General features: G+C 29.6%; 2 protein-coding genes across 5 annotated transcripts; one reads left to right on the top strand and one right to left on the bottom strand.

The window, feature by feature from the left end:
- Positions 1-556: 556 nt before the first annotated feature.
- LOC129313764 (8-hydroxygeraniol oxidoreductase-like) lies at positions 557-3,401 on the top strand. 4 transcript variants are annotated; one of them, XM_054957131.1, is made up of 8 exons: positions 598-664; positions 927-969; positions 1,065-1,207; positions 1,304-1,341; positions 1,459-1,861; positions 1,955-2,194; positions 2,874-3,032; positions 3,150-3,401. In XM_054957131.1, the coding sequence occupies exons 3-8, from the start codon at positions 1,151-1,153 to the stop codon at positions 3,258-3,260; spliced, it is 1,008 nt and encodes a 335-aa protein (XP_054813106.1). In that variant the 5' UTR covers positions 598-664; positions 927-969; positions 1,065-1,150; the 3' UTR covers positions 3,261-3,401. The 4 variants fall into 4 exon arrangements, with proteins under 4 accessions (XP_054813104.1, XP_054813106.1, XP_054813107.1 ...); XM_054957132.1 differs by having other exon boundaries at positions 611-664; positions 927-977; XM_054957130.1 differs by having other exon boundaries at positions 623-664; positions 927-995.
- Positions 3,402-5,966: 2,565 nt separating this feature from the next.
- On the bottom strand, positions 5,967-12,015 carry LOC129314420 (uncharacterized). The gene is made up of 5 exons (XM_054957863.1): positions 11,830-12,015; positions 11,330-11,465; positions 8,746-8,836; positions 6,486-6,566; positions 5,967-6,388 (listed from the first exon to the last, which is right to left on the bottom strand). The coding sequence occupies exons 1-5, from the start codon at positions 11,861-11,863 to the stop codon at positions 6,248-6,250; spliced, it is 483 nt and encodes a 160-aa protein (XP_054813838.1). The 5' UTR covers positions 11,864-12,015; the 3' UTR covers positions 5,967-6,247.
- Positions 12,016-17,190: the final 5,175 nt, after the last annotated feature.

Raw genomic sequence — 17,190 nt, 5'->3', positions numbered from 1 at the left:
ATATAGAATTTAAAATAAAAATAATCTTCTAAATGTCACTCTGTGAAAAAAATATTTTATATAAAATTTATAAATTTTAAATTTAAATTATTAAAATTAATTTTAAATAGTTTTTTGACCTCAATTAATTTTAAATAGTTCATATGATAAAATATCATGGTGTTCATTATTTTTATCAATGTGATAAATATGCAAACCCATCTCACCTTCATGCACATCTTATCATGTCGGGGGGGTCCATCAACGCAAGCCTCCCTCCCAGGACACTGTTATGCACGAGGATCCACCCAAAGTTTATCAAAGATTATTATTATTATTATTATTTTGGCCAATGCATTTAGGGAGAATTACATTCCCATCCCACATAAAAAAATTAATTACTTTAAAATCTATTAAATATTAACCTTAGTTCAATTGTTAATAAAATTTAATAGATTAATTTTTTGAGTACTTGTATACATATGCCAATAATTTCCCATACTTTTTATTCTATTCAATTACTTATAGAATGCAACAAAATTAATTATTATTATTATTATATATAAATAAGAGCTGTTCCCGTCATTGCAAATTTCACAAGCCAAAGCCTCTCGCAGTTGTTTGGAGCAGCACAGAGAGAAGTTGAATGCTATGTCGAGCAGCTCCCAAGCTATAACTTGCAAAGGTATGATCATATCAGACTTTAATAATAATTCGTTCAGTTTCAACTTCGTTGTTCTTGTTTCATGTTAAGGACATCGAATTGCTTCTGATTTTTTTCTGTCTCACCATCTAATTAGGGGAAGCTCTTATGAATTGCTAATATATATATATATATATATATATTCTCATAGTGATGTATCTGACTACTGTGACTGGTTATCAAGATCGATTTTTTTTAACATTTTATAACATTCTGCATTTGTTATTATCACTTTCTCCACCAGGTCTATAACTAGGGCAAAAAGTCAATTTTAACTGCTGAAAGAGGTTTTTTAGTAATGACTCTTGTCACAGTGAGTAAATCAATTAAATCTCTTGAGATGATGCAACTAAATTTTGATTATTGAATGGTGAAATTTCAGGAGCAATATGCTGGGGAATAGGAGAGAGTGTGAAACTAGAAGAGATACAAGTAGACCCTCCAAAAGCTTCTGAAGCTCGTGTTAAGATGCTCTGTGCAAGTATCTGCCACACAGACTTCTTAAGAGCTCGAGGTTATGCTAATGTGAGACCCTCTTCAATTAATTTCTGTACACACTTTCATTCTTTCAACCTTACTTAGAAACCAATCAATTTTCACTGACTAAAATTGATGTTGCAGCCCTCTTTTCCTCTAGCACTTGGGCATGAAGGAGTAGGGTAAGCTTTAGTTACAATCCACCCCATTATTCTAAGTACAGAATCATCACTGATAACTTTCATATATATCTAATCTAACCTTTGAAATTTTTTTCTCTTTCATGCATGAAAATGCAGTGTTGTGGAGAGTGTAGGAGAGAGAGTGACAGATCTAAAAGTAGGAGATGTAGTGATTCCAGTATACATTGGAGAGTGTGGAGAATGTGAGAATTGTGCTTCAGGGGAATCAAACATGTGCATGAGATATCCTCTGAGGGTGAGTGGATTAATGCCTGATGACACATCAAGGATTTCAATTAGAGGCCAAAAGGCATACCATTTGTTTACCTGCTCAACATGGTGTGAGTACATGGTTAGTGATGCAAACTACCTGATCAAAGTCGATCCAAGTATTGATTTGGCTCATGCTAGCTTCATCTCTTGTGGATTTTCTACTGGTTTTGGCGCTTCTTGGAAGACAGCCCAAGTTCGAAGCGGATCGACTGTGGCTGTTTTTGGCCTCGGAGCTGTTGGATTAGGGGTATGTGTCTTCTGGCAAAACAAGAAATCATAAGTGCATTTGAACATGATGAAGTATGTTCTTCAATGGGTAATTAAATTACTTGTGATGCAGGCTATAAGTGGTGCCAAGATGATGGGAGCAACTAAGATAATTGGGATTGACATAAATGAGAAGAAGAAAGAAAGAGGAGAAGCTTTTGGGATGACGGACTTCATAAATCCTAATGAACATTCCAATAGGCCTTCTTCTCAATTGGTGAAGGACCTCACAAGTGGACTTGGTGTGGATTATGCCATTGAGTGCACTGGTTTTGCCCCCTTGGTCACTCAGGCCCTGGAATCCACCAAAGTGGTGAGCTTACAATACCTAATAGTCAATCATCATAATCATCTATATCAATCAATATATATATATATATATATATATAACTTATAAAAAAGACTAAACTATACATTTAGTCTTTTAATTTTACACAGCATTTCATTTTAGTCCCTTAATTTTATAAAGTATCTTTTTAATCCTTCAACCCTAACACTGTTAGTTTTATCCCGACAAATTTTTACATTGAATTTTCAAATTAATAAAGCATTCTCAAATATTAAGATATTAATTTTATTTCAAAATAACTATAATTAACACAAAAATAATGATTTAAAACTAGCGATATTAAGATTTAAGGACTAAAAAGATACTTTCAACCTAAAAAGAAAACATATTATTGATAAATTTTACATGGTCCAGCTCACTTGCGTAATGTATGAGCTTAATATCTAATTTGTTTGTTTTGATATGGTTATCTAGATAGCTTAGATTTGAGCATAGTGGAATAATTTTTGCAAAGACATTTTTTAACATTCATGGATGCAAACTGTTAGATATTTAGATATAAAAAATTTATTCCCACTAATTTTAAATAAAAACTTCAGATATGTCTAGCAAACACAATACTCCTATTTGTCTAATTTCAAATTGCATTAATAATCTCTCTCTCTCTCCTCTCTATATATATATATATATATATATATATCAGGGGAGAGGAAAGGCAGTAGCAATCGGTGCAGGAATAGAAGAATGTGTGCAAGTCAACTGGTTGGGTCTTCTTCTTGGAAGAACTTTGAAGGGTTCAGTTTTTGGAGGCTTGAAACCCAAATCTGACCTTTCTATTGTGGCTGCCAAATGCCAAAACAAGGTAAAAAAAAATCTTTACAAAAAATTAGTAGATCACATATACTTTTTCTTGCAGTTTTACTTTCAATTTTCAACATCACCAACTCAATTATAAATTATTTTCATCTTACTTTTATAGGATTTCCCTCTCGATGAGCTTTTAACTTATGAAGTCCCGTTGACAGAGATAAATAAAGCTTTTGATCTCTTTAAACAGCCAGATTGTGTCAAAGTTATTATCAAGATGTGATTGATGTTTGATTTTCACGCGTATTTCCCTGAAAATAATAAGAAGGATCCACCTATTTTTAGAATTTTTGTCTATTCATTTTTAAAATTTTCAGATTTTCAATAAAGAATCAATATATTTGATATGATTGACATTTTAAAATTACTGTGGTCCTAAAGCGAAATAAAACCTTTTGTTTCTTTATTCTTGAGAATTCTAGCTTTGATCTCTTTAACTTTTATGGCCTAAAAAATTATGCAATTTACAAGTCATAGACTAATATAAAGAAGATAAAAAAAAATTACATATGAAGAGTATAATAACATGTTTCCAAGGTGGAGACAAGCTTTGAAATACTAAATAAAATTTTCATTTCAATTCTATAACAGTCTTTTATGCATATATAGTTCAATTGTTGCGATAACTTGAACATATAATTGTCACAGGATTTATTTATTTTCAACAAGAGAACATTAAGATTAGAATTTGAAATAATCAATTCATGATTAACAATACATTTGAAATTTAATAAAATTAAAAAATTGACAACACATGTTTAATAAAATAAGTATTCACCCGACATAAACAACAAACTATTCGAGTTTTAGCAACAATCAATTTATAATTGATAACAATACATTAAGACTTTAACAAGAATGAAAAATTGACAATATCAATTTAATAAAATAAGTGTTCACCCCACATAAACAACAAGCAATTGAAATTTTGACAATAATCAATTTATAATTGACAACAATATGTTTGGATGTTAACAATCAATTCTTACTTAATTGTTTCTCTTTCATTAAGAGGGGTGATTGAGTCATTTCTCATAAAAATTATTTTCAACTAAGAACCAAGGGGGAGCAGTAAAAAATCAAAATTTTAAGATCATTTCTTATTATAAAATACCTCTAATGGTCCTCAATTGATATTTTCTCTCAATAATATTTAAGGGATAATAACACATTCTCTGGTGGGATGTCTTTATTGGAGTACTTGTTAGGTTGGATAATAAAATGAGATTGAATTAATATTGATTGATGATGGTGGTGGACATATTTGATTTCTTTCTTAAATTAGCGAATCAATAACTTACATGCATGAAAATATTTATGTTCTCAAAAATATTTATCCTATCCACTTGTATCAAAGCTTCAATCACACTAGAAATATAAAATTTATCAACAGCACTTAATGGAAAAAACTAATCTCTCACAATATGACAAATCAATATTTAAATCTCAAGTATAAAAGATACCTACATTTAATAACCAACTCTGCCTTGAGCAAGATTGTGTGGGAAACCATTAAAAAATAAAAAGAAATATAAATTTACAGAGACCCATGCTACTTAATGTCGTAAATAAAAAGGCTTCTTTTGCGATTTAACTCCTTTTTGAGTATTCATTTTTTCATACATTTCAGCATGCTATTTTGTCTTTATTTTTACACTATGTTCTCACACATTTTAAGGTTTAAATGTTAGAAAAATAAATGCATATTTTTAAAAAATTATAAGTTTATCATAAAATTATTATTGTTATTTTTTTTTTTGGTGCAAAGGAGGGCCTAAGCCCAAAAATACACAAACTTAACCAGGTGGGAATCAGATCCGAAACTTTCTTTCTAAACCAGGATCCTCAAAAATTGAGGAATATGTAGCTTTAGAACCTTGTAGTCCTTGTTTCACAAGCCTATCAGCCACCAAATTTCTCTAACTGACATCTTACATTCCATTTAAATTTTAGCATATTCCTGATTTGCGACATCACCATACTTCCATAGTGGTAATTATTCCCTTAAGATCATATCCATAGGGTATGCAAATCAGGCCCATAAACCCACATTAAACATCAAAAAGCAAGCTCTTGAAATCACGACATTTTTTGTCCAAATCGAAGGCTAACCCATCTAATCTTTAGGCTGGAGATGGCATGCTTTGAAATTGCCATCACTTAGGATTGTTTGGGTTTGGTTGCTAAAAATCATTTAAAAAATAAAATAATCAAAAAGTAAAAAGGAAATAGGTTAACAATGTCCATGAGAATGAAGAATAATTTTAAATCGTCAAATTGAAAGTCATGCAGATTTAATGATGTAAGCATCATCCACATATCAGTACATCAATCACTGACCAATATAAAATATAAAATTTGAAACAAACAACACTATCCATAAATAATAAATATAAGTTAGTGATCATCACCCCCCCCCCAAAAAAAAAAACAAAAATGAAAAGCCTGAAATTATAAAATATTTACGTTTTATACAGGAAAACTTTTGTTAAAGTCAGAATTGACCATCTCAGAATGAAATTCAGACCCCTGACGTCCATAGAAGAAAATAGAAATGGACCATCCTACAAGAAATGGAAGCAAGCATTCAATTCAGCACTTGGGTCCTTTGATAACCAACCAAGTAGTGTAGCCCACCAAACCTATGAAATCGTCATCATCAATCTAAAAGGATCATCTTACCCTCACCCATCATCTAACGAGAAATTAGATCGTCTATCTTATAAAGCACTTTTTATTTAAAAAAAAAAAAAGGAAAACAAAGCACGTGGAAAGGGGGAAAAAATACAACATACCAGAATATAACCAGTGTATTGCATGTATATTCAAATACAAGCCGCACTCACTATTTATGACTAATAAAAAATGCGGCTTCAACTTGTTAGGGTTTTTGAATTTTGTATATAAATATATATAGACTCTCAATACATGAGATATAAATTCCATTCAATAGATTCAGAGGATTGAACTTTTATGCAAGTCCAGCACTATGTCTTTTGTCATCAAACATGCAACAAAATAATTATGGCAAAATAATCATATGTATCCAGCACTAAGTGTTTTGACATCAGACATTCAAAAAGAAAAACTATGTGGCAAAATAAGGTTGCAAAACCAATTTTAACAGGGATATGGTCATCAATTATTTATAATCACTACTCAAGCGTTGGTGATACCAGTTAAAAGAAAGGAACCAAATAAGAATAGCCCTCACAGGGTAGCTTCCACTTCAGGATCATTTTCTACTGGTGTCGCAGGCACATTATTGCCACCACCTCTCAAGCGTGAAGACACATTATCAATGGCAGAATTTAGTTGGCTTATCTTTTCATTCAAAGTCTGCCTCGTCCTCTGTTTTCCAGAAATAGTAAAACACAATTATAGCTAATGCACTGCACGTTCCAGCACCATGAGAGATTTATTATAAAGCCAAGGGAAGCCTACTTACCTCCAAACCTTCATCATAGTATATCGGTCTTTTGGCCTTCCGAAACCCGTATTCATCTTCATTCAGCAGAGATCTTCTAATCTGTGGCGTCCAAAATGGAGAATTCAACATGAAAGCAGCAAAACCATCTTGCAAGCAAATAATATTTTAATAAAAATATTTGCGTTTACTAAAAATGATGATAATGCATATGCAGAACGCACGAGCAGCAATAAAATTGACTTCTTCCATAAAAATAATTAAAAAAAAAGATAATACAGAGATGGACTTTACTGCCAACTGAAAAAGAAAATTAACTGCTTCCATCATAGGGATGATATAAAATAGCACATTCAACAGTCTTAAAGTTCCACAGAGAGAAATACATAAAAGTCAGGAGATAATTATGACACCAGACTTTAAGTTGGAAAAATTAAGCTAAAAAACATTCCATTTTTTAAAATGGAAGAAAAAACACAAAAAAGAAAAAAAAATCAAAAAGTGGGGAAAATCTAGACATCAACCCAACCCCTGAGCATATGCACAAGAATTAATATAACAGCCAACTTCATTAATTACAACCCTCTCCTAATGGAGCAAGGTCAGTCCTTTGAACATATTGCCAGATAATGGCCAACTTGTTGTCTCAACCCAGAAACACCACGTTTTGCGGGGAAAAAATGAAAGCTATAAAAAAAAAACTACAGCAACTCATAAATAGATTTTGGAAGCTTTTTATACTAACTGAATAATTAGTTAGAATTTAAAAACTGCCTACTACTTTTCATCTAAAATAAAATAAATAATTTATAATCTTAACTAATACTCCCCCGCTCAAAAACAAAGGCATTTTTAACCGAATTACATTAATAATAAGTTAGTTAATTATCTTTAAACAAACACCATCTTTTCGTGCTTGCCTTTATTTAATAGGGTATCCCACTTAAATGTGAAAGGTTGAGTAGTTTATTTATTAAGGTTATTTCTTAAAAAAACTCATTAATTACACACTAAAAAAATTAAAAATACTTTATATTTTTTAACACCCAATCTCAGAAAAAATAACATTTTTTTGAGACAGATTTTAAAACTAATTGTTATTTTTATATTTTGAAAATAAAAGTTAATAAAATGGTAGTTAATTATTTAAAATATAAAAATATTTAATTAGATAAACTTTCATGCAACCTATAATTTTAACTTTTGGTTTTAATTGAAAAATATAAATAAAAAGTGAGATATTTTATCGTCATTCATTACAAAGAATATCAAATTTTTTTGTTTGATAAAGAATCTACATGGTCAACCCTACCCTTCCTTTCACATCTCTTCTTAAATTTTAACAAATAGGATGTGGGTCCCATCCTTTGCATAAAGTCTAAGACAAGCCACACTACTCATAACTTATGGATAGCGTTCACTTCTTATATACTCCTCTAATCCTATTAATAAGTCACTCTTAACATGTTTCACTAGAACCAAGAAAAACTTTAAAACTCATTAACTCTATCTTAAATTTAAGAAGCTCTCAAATTTGCCCCTATTAAATATATGGTCAAGTATTATTTTTGCCCCTTAACTTTACTTGAAATGTCATTGGGGGCTCTAAACTCAACTATAAGTCAACTCTATCCCTCAACTTTAAATATTCTCTCCCTCATCACCTTACCGTTTTCTCATAGTTAGTCGAGTGTTAGTAGGCTCCACATTACCTTTTTTAATATTTTTTATCATAAAATATTTGAGTTGAGGGTATCCATTGACCCTTCGAATAAAAGTTGAGAGGCAAAAATGACCCTTAATCCAATAAAAAATATTAAAAAATATCTAGACCCACTGATGACTAATGGATGTTAAGTGTTTTCAACATTAGGGCAATGAAGGAGGGAATTTTTAATGTTGAGGGAAATAATTAACCCATAGTTGAGTTTAAGGTCTCTAATGACTCTTTTCGTAAAGTTAAGGGACAAAAATGAACCTTAACCCTTAAATATACATATATCAAAAATATATTTTTCTTTCCAACATTCAATGAAGGGAAAATTTGCGGAAAAAATTTAATGAAGTAACTTATAAATAAGAAAAAAAAAATTCTCTTTTTGCCCTATAAATAGAACTAGAAGAGTAATTTATATTTCATATATATATATATATATATATGGATAGATATATAGACAACAAAGGTCAATGATAATACATTGTATTTCAGCTTATAAACTATCAAGATATATTAACTATCGAGCATTAATAAATTAACACTATGAGGAACAAAAGCATTCACCTGGGGAGCAAAGATGTAAGCTAGTGTTCCAAAAATCGCACCTCCCAAAAGAAAACCAGCAACGAAATCCCCACCTCCACTTCCACCATCACTGCAATTAGAAGACAAAAATGTAAAAAGAACTGTAAATACACACAATCTCCACACACAAAACCAATAGGATCAAGTCCTGTGTGCAGGCTTACATCAAAGCAATAGGCACTAGTATAACATCTGAATTATGTTCACACATTTAATATAAGAAATTGAGAAACAAAGTGTAGCAGGCACCATTGTAATACCATTGATTTACTCAGGTCATGTAAGCACACATTAATGTTCAATCTATTTTGGAAATTAATTAGAAGTGATATCTCTATTTCTGTTTAATGGAATGAAATGCAATCATAATTTGACGTTTTATTAATTACCGTCGTGAATGGTTGCACACATTAATGTTCAATCTATTTTGGAAATTAATTAGAAGTGATATCTCTATTTCTGTTTAATGGAATGAAATGCAATCATAATTTGACGTTTTATTAATTACCATCGTGAATGGTTGCAATTAAAATTGGCATCATAGCGAAAGGTTTTAGTCTTAACATGAAGTCACAATCCTCATTTCCATATAGACATAGCACTACGGTCCAATTGTATGGTAAAACTACATATTAGAATACACTGTCATGCTTCATCGTTACAACTAAACACTTTTTCCATGCATTGCATGGAGTCTAAAGAATAAACCAAGGTTATTATGATTTTTGAATAGTGCGGCTTGTGTAGATTTTATTATATATGCATCGATATTGATATACCAATTGTTTAATTATTTTATGAGTCTACTTTATCTAATTTGTTGGGACATTAAATCATATAGTGATTGCTATGGAGCTATAAGTTAGAAGCCAAGGTCATTTTTCTTCTTGCCCACCTCTGAAGAAATTTATCCCAACTTTAAGGGTGTTTGTGCTGGTTTTCATCAGATAACTTTTAATTCCTCTTCCAAAATCCAAATATGTTGTTTTAACTAGAATTGTCCAGGAAATTTACACTGTGCAATACTTTTGTAAGTATTGTGACAGCACCTTAACAGCCCATGAGTTTGTCCCTACCAACTCTGAGAAAGTCCTGAACATCAAAATGTACAAAGTAGTCCAATCATGCTTATTGGTGGAGCAATATGGCTGTAGTGTTGCCAAGTTTTGTTTGGCAAATATATGTAACTTAGTCAGAATTTCTAAAAACAAGGCTCAAATATATGTCCCTCCATCCAAATATATACTCAATAAAAGGATGGGAATGAAAAAATTTAGTGGACAAAAATGGCCTGACTTTCATAAGAACAATAAAAAAGTAGAGATGTCTTAAATTTCATATTTAGGATTCAGAAATAAGACCAAGAAAGACCAGGGGATCTGAGAACTAAGTCATATTACTGTTGAATTATTGAGCTTCCTTGTTATCTGATAAGCATGCCATAGAAAAGAAACCAATATAGTAGAATCTTTCTCATCATAAGATAACTAATTCAAAATACTTGTAGAATATTTAGGTTGAAATGAATTGATTGACTCAACGACGATAGCATCAAAGCAGACAAACATTAAAAAATGACTGACCAGAATTATGAAATGCATGCAAGACGAGAACACTCAAATTCGAGATGAAGACAGACCACAGATTCCCTCATAAGGCGAAAACTAGCCCTATTAATTTGGTTTCATGCCCATACTTATAAAACACCCTCCTCAATTGCACCTTCAATTGTCTTGCAATCCAGCTCAATTCCAAACTCAAATCTTTCTCAAAGCTCAACACTAACAGCTAATCTTGCTAAGTTTTTGACATGGGACAGCCTTAAATCTTGTAAGCATAGACACAGAAAAATGACATAGATACTGCAGCACTAAGATCTGAATCATCTGTATGTAACTTGAAGTGTTCATCAACTCATCTATGAATCTCTCACTAGTGTTGAACATGGATATAACTCCTTTGAAGTATCTATGCTTCAAAACGTCACATCAAACTTTGAAATTAATCCTAACTAGCATACGTAAGAGATGGAAGACTTAAGGCACTGCATCATTTAAGGCCTAGCTTCTCACATATCAGTCTTGGAAGCTCAAGAATTAACTAAGGACACATCACAAAGTCAGCATTCATAAGCCAGAAAGAACCTAGAAACATTAAAAGTCACAAACACTTTTTCTAGCATTTACTAACAGAGCCGTTTATCTTCTTAACAACAATAATTCTCGTAACATCTCCGATGCAATGAGACAGAATAAGATATTGCATGTTCTTTCTTTTTCTGGATAACAGATTCCCTTTTTAATGATGCCAGTGCCCAGAAGCTAAGGTAATTCACCTTTTCCAATGACAAGAAATATTAAAACAAATATTTTTCCAGGGAAGTTACGCAGTTTGGTAAGGGGAAAATATTACATCAACCCCCACAAGTTTTGCTGACAGTAAAGGCATGGATCAAATACCTGCTGAGTACAAGCAAGCATAGCAAATAAAACGATAATACCCATATATCTGGGAAAAGATTAGAAAACAAAGGCAAAACTAAAGTGATACAAAAACAGCATACCGATATTCTGCACGAATAGTTGAGCTGCGGTTACTTTTCACGAGGTTGGATTTCCTTTGAACAGAAAGCTTAGGCGAAACCCTAAGAGAATTAGGATTTGTTAACCAAAGCTCGCGCGGCTTAAGATGGCATCCACCTATTTGCAAACCAACGCAACAACCTTATAAGACCCAAAAAAAAAAAATCTATATAACAAAATCACATCTATTATGTTTCCTCCGGCAGTCCAAAAACTAATCTTCAACGTTACAATCGGAATCCCTTCACTTCATTGATTGTAACCCTCTACAATCACAAGAATCGAGGAAAAGACACCCAAAACAAAAAAACAAAATCCACAATTCATAAAACCATTTCAGAGATGCAAAGGCTAAAGAAAACAACAACAATTCTCTCTGCGCCACTTCCATCCAAATCTGTTTATTCTAAGAAACAGTGTGAAGCAATAGGAAATAAACTAGAGAAATCGCCTCAGATTCAAAGAACAAACGACAAACTACCTGAAATGGAAATTGGCGCAAAAGATATAGCCATGGATGAAAAGAACGAAAAGTGATCGAGAGAAGTGATTGAGACGACAGAGGAGATACAGAATGAGAAGGCCGGTAAGTTGAAAAGGCAAAATCGGTGCTCGCTCAGCCACTTCGCGCTCCCAGTGCTGCTCCGTTAAGGTCAATTGCCATAAATACCCCTACCATTACATTAAATTACATATATTTCCTTAATATCATCGCCAAGTATCCTGCGTTTACCCCTTCACAATCTCAACAACTATGTGCCTATAAATTCGGATGTCCTGCCTCGTGTAAAAATATAAGAGATTTTTTAAAAATTTAAAGTTAAAAAATATAAAATATTTTTAATATTTTAAAATATAATTAATGTTTTTTTATTAAAAGTATCTCTAATAAATAAATTACTTTATATTTATTTTAAAATTTAAAATAAAACACTTTATTAAATAAAAATAAATATAAAAAAATTATGTTAGTTTGAAGATAATTAATTATTTTATTGAGGGGTGTGATTAGATTAAAAATAACTTATATTTTTGGACAGAGGCAGCATATGTATACTCTCTCTGTTTAAAAAATATAAGATTTTTTTAAAAATTAAATATTTAAAAATATAAGGCATTTTTAATCTTTCAAAGTGTAATCATTATCTTTTTTTTAAAGTACACCTATTAAATATATTGCTTTATATTTTTAAGGTGAAACACCCTATTAAATGAGAATAAATGTGAAAAGATATGATTAATTTAAATATAAGTAATTATTTTATTAGAAGATAAAATTTGATTAAAAATGCTTTATTTTTTAGTGAAAGGAGTAATTATTAATTATTAATTATTAAATAAATTTAAAAAAATGTGTACTGTTAAAATGTCACGTTATTTTTTGCCCAAAAATGTCATAACAATTATTTTTATAAGGTCATATTAATTATTTTTTCAATTAATGCTATTAGCCTATTTAGGACACAAGCTGGCGGTCAATCTGTGTTAAACTCTAGCTAACAAATGCTTAAGAAATTTTATAAATAATAAGTAAAAAGTAATTTAAAAGATATATTATATGGAGCATTTAATTGGAAAAAAGGATAACAAAATCTTCTAAATTATATAAATAAGAATATAATTCCTCAAAATATCATAATTTTAATAAATTTTAGAGACTTCTGTAACAATAAATTTTAAAGTGAAAAGACTATTTTACTCTTATTAAAAATAACAAACTCCGAGTACAACTTTTATTTAAGAAATAGTAAATTTTATTTTGTAAATCGCAAGAGTTGAACATAAATCTTAACTTATCAATTATAATTTCTGTTATTAAAAATCAAACCTTAATCAAAATTTTTGTTTAAATAATAACAAATTTTATTTTGTGAATTACAAGAGTTAAATAAAAAATTACAATTTATTAAGTATAATTTATATTATTGAAAAATAAATTCTCAAATAATAAATTTCATTTACAATTTTTATTTAAAAAATTATAATTTTTTTTTAAAAATAACAAGAATTGAACAAAAAATCATAATTTATCAATCAGGATAAAATAATTTTTTAATTTAAAATTATTAACAAAAAAACCTTAAAAAATTTAATAAAATTATAATATTTCAAGATATTAAATTCTTATATATATAATTTAGAGGAATTATATTTTTTTTTTTATTTAATTGGAATAGAATTTTCAGGTAGGGATTTTCAAGAGGAAAAAAGAAAACGAATTTTCAGAGAGGGTATTATGGGAAAAAGAGTTCAAAATACGAACCTCGGAAATTCAGCCACGTGGGGACAAGCTGATGCATGGAACCATCAAAGCCAGTGGCAGTCCTTGGTTGATCCGCCATCGCACCCCCTTTTCTTGCGCTCTCCACTACTAGGATTTTCATTGACCCATTTCTTTAATTCTGGGTTTTTATTTTTATTTTATGTAAAATTAATTTATTATAATAAGTAAATTAAGTAAAATCCTAAAATCCATCATTGTTATAGTTTTCCTATCCATTTATCATAGTTTTTAAAAGTAGGACTAGTCATCAAACCAATCCAGATACCAATTTATCATTTAACAATCATATTAAAGTCAAGTCGATGAATAATAAATTAATATATTTTAAATAATATACATTTAAAAACTATCAATTAAATTCATATACAAGCATAAAAATCTCATTTAAAATTAAAAAAATCACAGCTATTGATATCAAATCCATAATATTAGAGCCAAATCACAAATATAATGTAATCTATAGCTCACATTTTATAAAATGCATGAAAGACACATCTAGTTTGTTAAAATTTGGTTTTATCATTGACACTGTATATAGGAGGATGTAGCATTTTATAAAATGCTTAAATTTTATAAAATTTATTTTTCCCCTTTAAACCCTAATCATGGGTAAGGCGTTACATTTTTGAATATACATACTAGTTTTTAAAAATGGCATTGGGTGCTGATTTAATTCACATCAATTTCAATATTATACCTCATGAGTCGAGGTAGTGTATAAGAGAAAGTCATGAAAAGATAGATTATAACTTAACATATACTAGATTTGAGCATGCAATTATGAAAATATATTTAATTTCTATTTATATTTTCGTGCAATGCTCAAACACAATGTATTGTGCAAACAATGACATGAAAATTAATAATTTAAAAATTGAACATAATGGTCAGACCGGTTAACATGAAAAAATCATTTCAGGAGTTGAACCAGGTTGGATCGTTTTAGACTAATGATCAAATCATAAACCGGATTTGGTTTTTTAAAACCAAACTGTTCAAAAAATATTTTTTTATCAATTTTTCTTACAAAATGATCAACTTCTTTAATCATTTGATATTATATTATGCCATGTGATTTGTTAAATCATAATAAACTTAAAATATTTAATTTTATTTTTAAATTAAATAGTAATTTCATATTTATTTCTTATATGTAGATTATTATATACATGTATAATTTTTTTAATTTAATTATTAGATCGCCGATTTGACTATTGATCCAATTCAGTTAAATTACTAACATTTCTGATTCAATATTCAATTCAATTATAAAAACGTTGATGAAAATGTTACTTTTAGGACAATTGGTGCTAGAGTTAATAAGGAATTTTTTTTTTAAAAATTAGTTATTGACAATGATGAATGTGTTCGAATGTAGATGGATTTATTATTGGTGCTTTTAAGCAAAGAGGAGGCTCAATTGCATGCTTGAACTAAGGGTAAATAAACCGATAGTTGAAATAATTGAAAACTAATTCTTTCTTTATACTTGTGTGGTGTGTTTATACAAGTTGTGACTAATATTTTGTAGGAAAATAATGTTTAAAATGATTTGGCAACTTTATATGAAGTGAGGTTTTATTAAAATCTGTGCATTGATATATAATGTTTTACTTTATTTGACTTTGTAGGACCTAACATGTGTTTAAATGATATCTTGAGCATTGAGAATTTGATGATTTAATTTTTTTTTATTAATCACTAGTATTCTTTTATTGGAGGTATAGTATAGCACTAAATGTGAGTACTTTCAATAAAAATTTGAACATTCACCATGTTATGAAGGACTAATCCATTCCACTAAACTCAACCCCATTGATGAATATGATAATTTAATTTTGTAATATAATACAGTGCCAATTGGGGATTTATTTAAGATTTCCACAAGCATGAAACTATATGTAAATATGAGCATTAGTCGGTTTGGCATCATGTCAAATGTACAAAACTAATCAACCAAGTAATAGTTAAATTTTGAATTGAATCGAATTGAATTAGTCGATGAGCCAAACTATGATCGCACCAAATTGTAATGATTCAATTTGGTTAATTAATTTGGTTTTGGGCATTACATTGGGCTTCCTAAACCTATGTTACGATTTTTTTTATCCATCATATTTTTTGATAAAAAAAAACTAATGAAGGCATCTATATCCATAAAAATGAGATTCGGTCAACATAGACCTTAGATCGGACTCCTTTGCCATTATGAACTTTGGCCTGTCTTCTCGAATTGATAAAGTCAAATATTATATATATATATATATATATAAACAAATTACATGGGAAAACAATATGAAAATACATGACAAGCATAATTTAGAAAAGACTATATGAATCATTCACCTTTTTAGGATTTCATACATGTAAATTGTTTATATATGCATTTTTTGAAGTGTAAGAAAATAAAATAAAATAAAATAAAGTAATAAACTATATATAATTTATAAGTTATCATGTGTGTGTACGATAATTCAGTTGGTTTAATCTATTCGATTTTAAAATGATAAAGTAGCAAATTTAGTCACAAATTATTTTTTCAGGAGCATCTAGTAGCCTAAACTATTAGATGGTGCAAAATAAATCACAAACTTTTAAAAATGGAACATCCAGTGGCCTGCTGTTAACTTCAACTAACAGACATTATGTAGTCCTCACAATGACGTGTGGCATGATACATCAGCATGATAAATGTATAAATTTAGCTATAAATTATTTTATGAGAAGTGCTAAGTAGCCTCTACTATAAAAAAAACAGACCATTCAACACCTTCCTCTCAATTTTGAAAATTCATAATTTATTTTGCATTATCTGATAGTTTAGGCTACCAAATGTTCTTGAAAAAATAGTTTGTGGCTAAATTTACACCTTTACCCTTTTTAAAATATGCAAATTGAATTGAAATGATCAACTAAATTTTTCTAAAATGAAAAACTAAATTGAACCAAATAACCAAATAGATTGAATCAAAGAGATTAAACTTGATTTGATTAGGTTCAATTTTTAATTTTGGTTTCATTCCGCTCACCCTTGACTATGTATATTGAGTTGTTGGCATTTTTGTGTGCATATAATGACTTTCATCATTAACCAATACTAAACTCTACCAACTAAAACAAATAATGCAAACAAGGATCAACCCTACCTAAAAATCTCCTCAAAACAAAAGCCCTTATTGTAATCCCAATATTATTTAGTAATATATTATAAAACAACAATGAGAATAGTTCATTATTAAACAGTTGTTGTATGTACTTAAAAATTAGAGTTAAAAATATTGGGGAAACAAGAATAGTGCATTATTAAATCTACTTTGTTCGTCTCAATTTTTTTTATCAAAACAAAGTATCTCAGGAGTTTAAGAGGGATATATCATTACTTTTATAAGGAAAGGTAATTCAGACTCTAGTGTGAGTCTGGGATTGCATTGAGGCCACTAAGAGTCCAAAATAATTTTGGTGAAATTAGTGGAGAAAATTTTAAGTGGTAGTTGGGGATTTAACATAAGCTCAAGTAGTTAGAGATAAATTAGGATAAACATTTATCCAAACTTCTCT

This window comes from Prosopis cineraria, unplaced genomic scaffold, assembly GCF_029017545.1.
Source record: "Prosopis cineraria cultivar Desert tree isolate PC_DT_omini unplaced genomic scaffold, ASM2901754v1 PC6, whole genome shotgun sequence".
Lineage (NCBI taxonomy): Eukaryota > Viridiplantae > Streptophyta > Magnoliopsida > Fabales > Fabaceae > Prosopis > Prosopis cineraria.
Note: the sequence above shows the minus strand (reverse complement) of the source record. Positions and strands in the feature narration are given on the sequence as shown.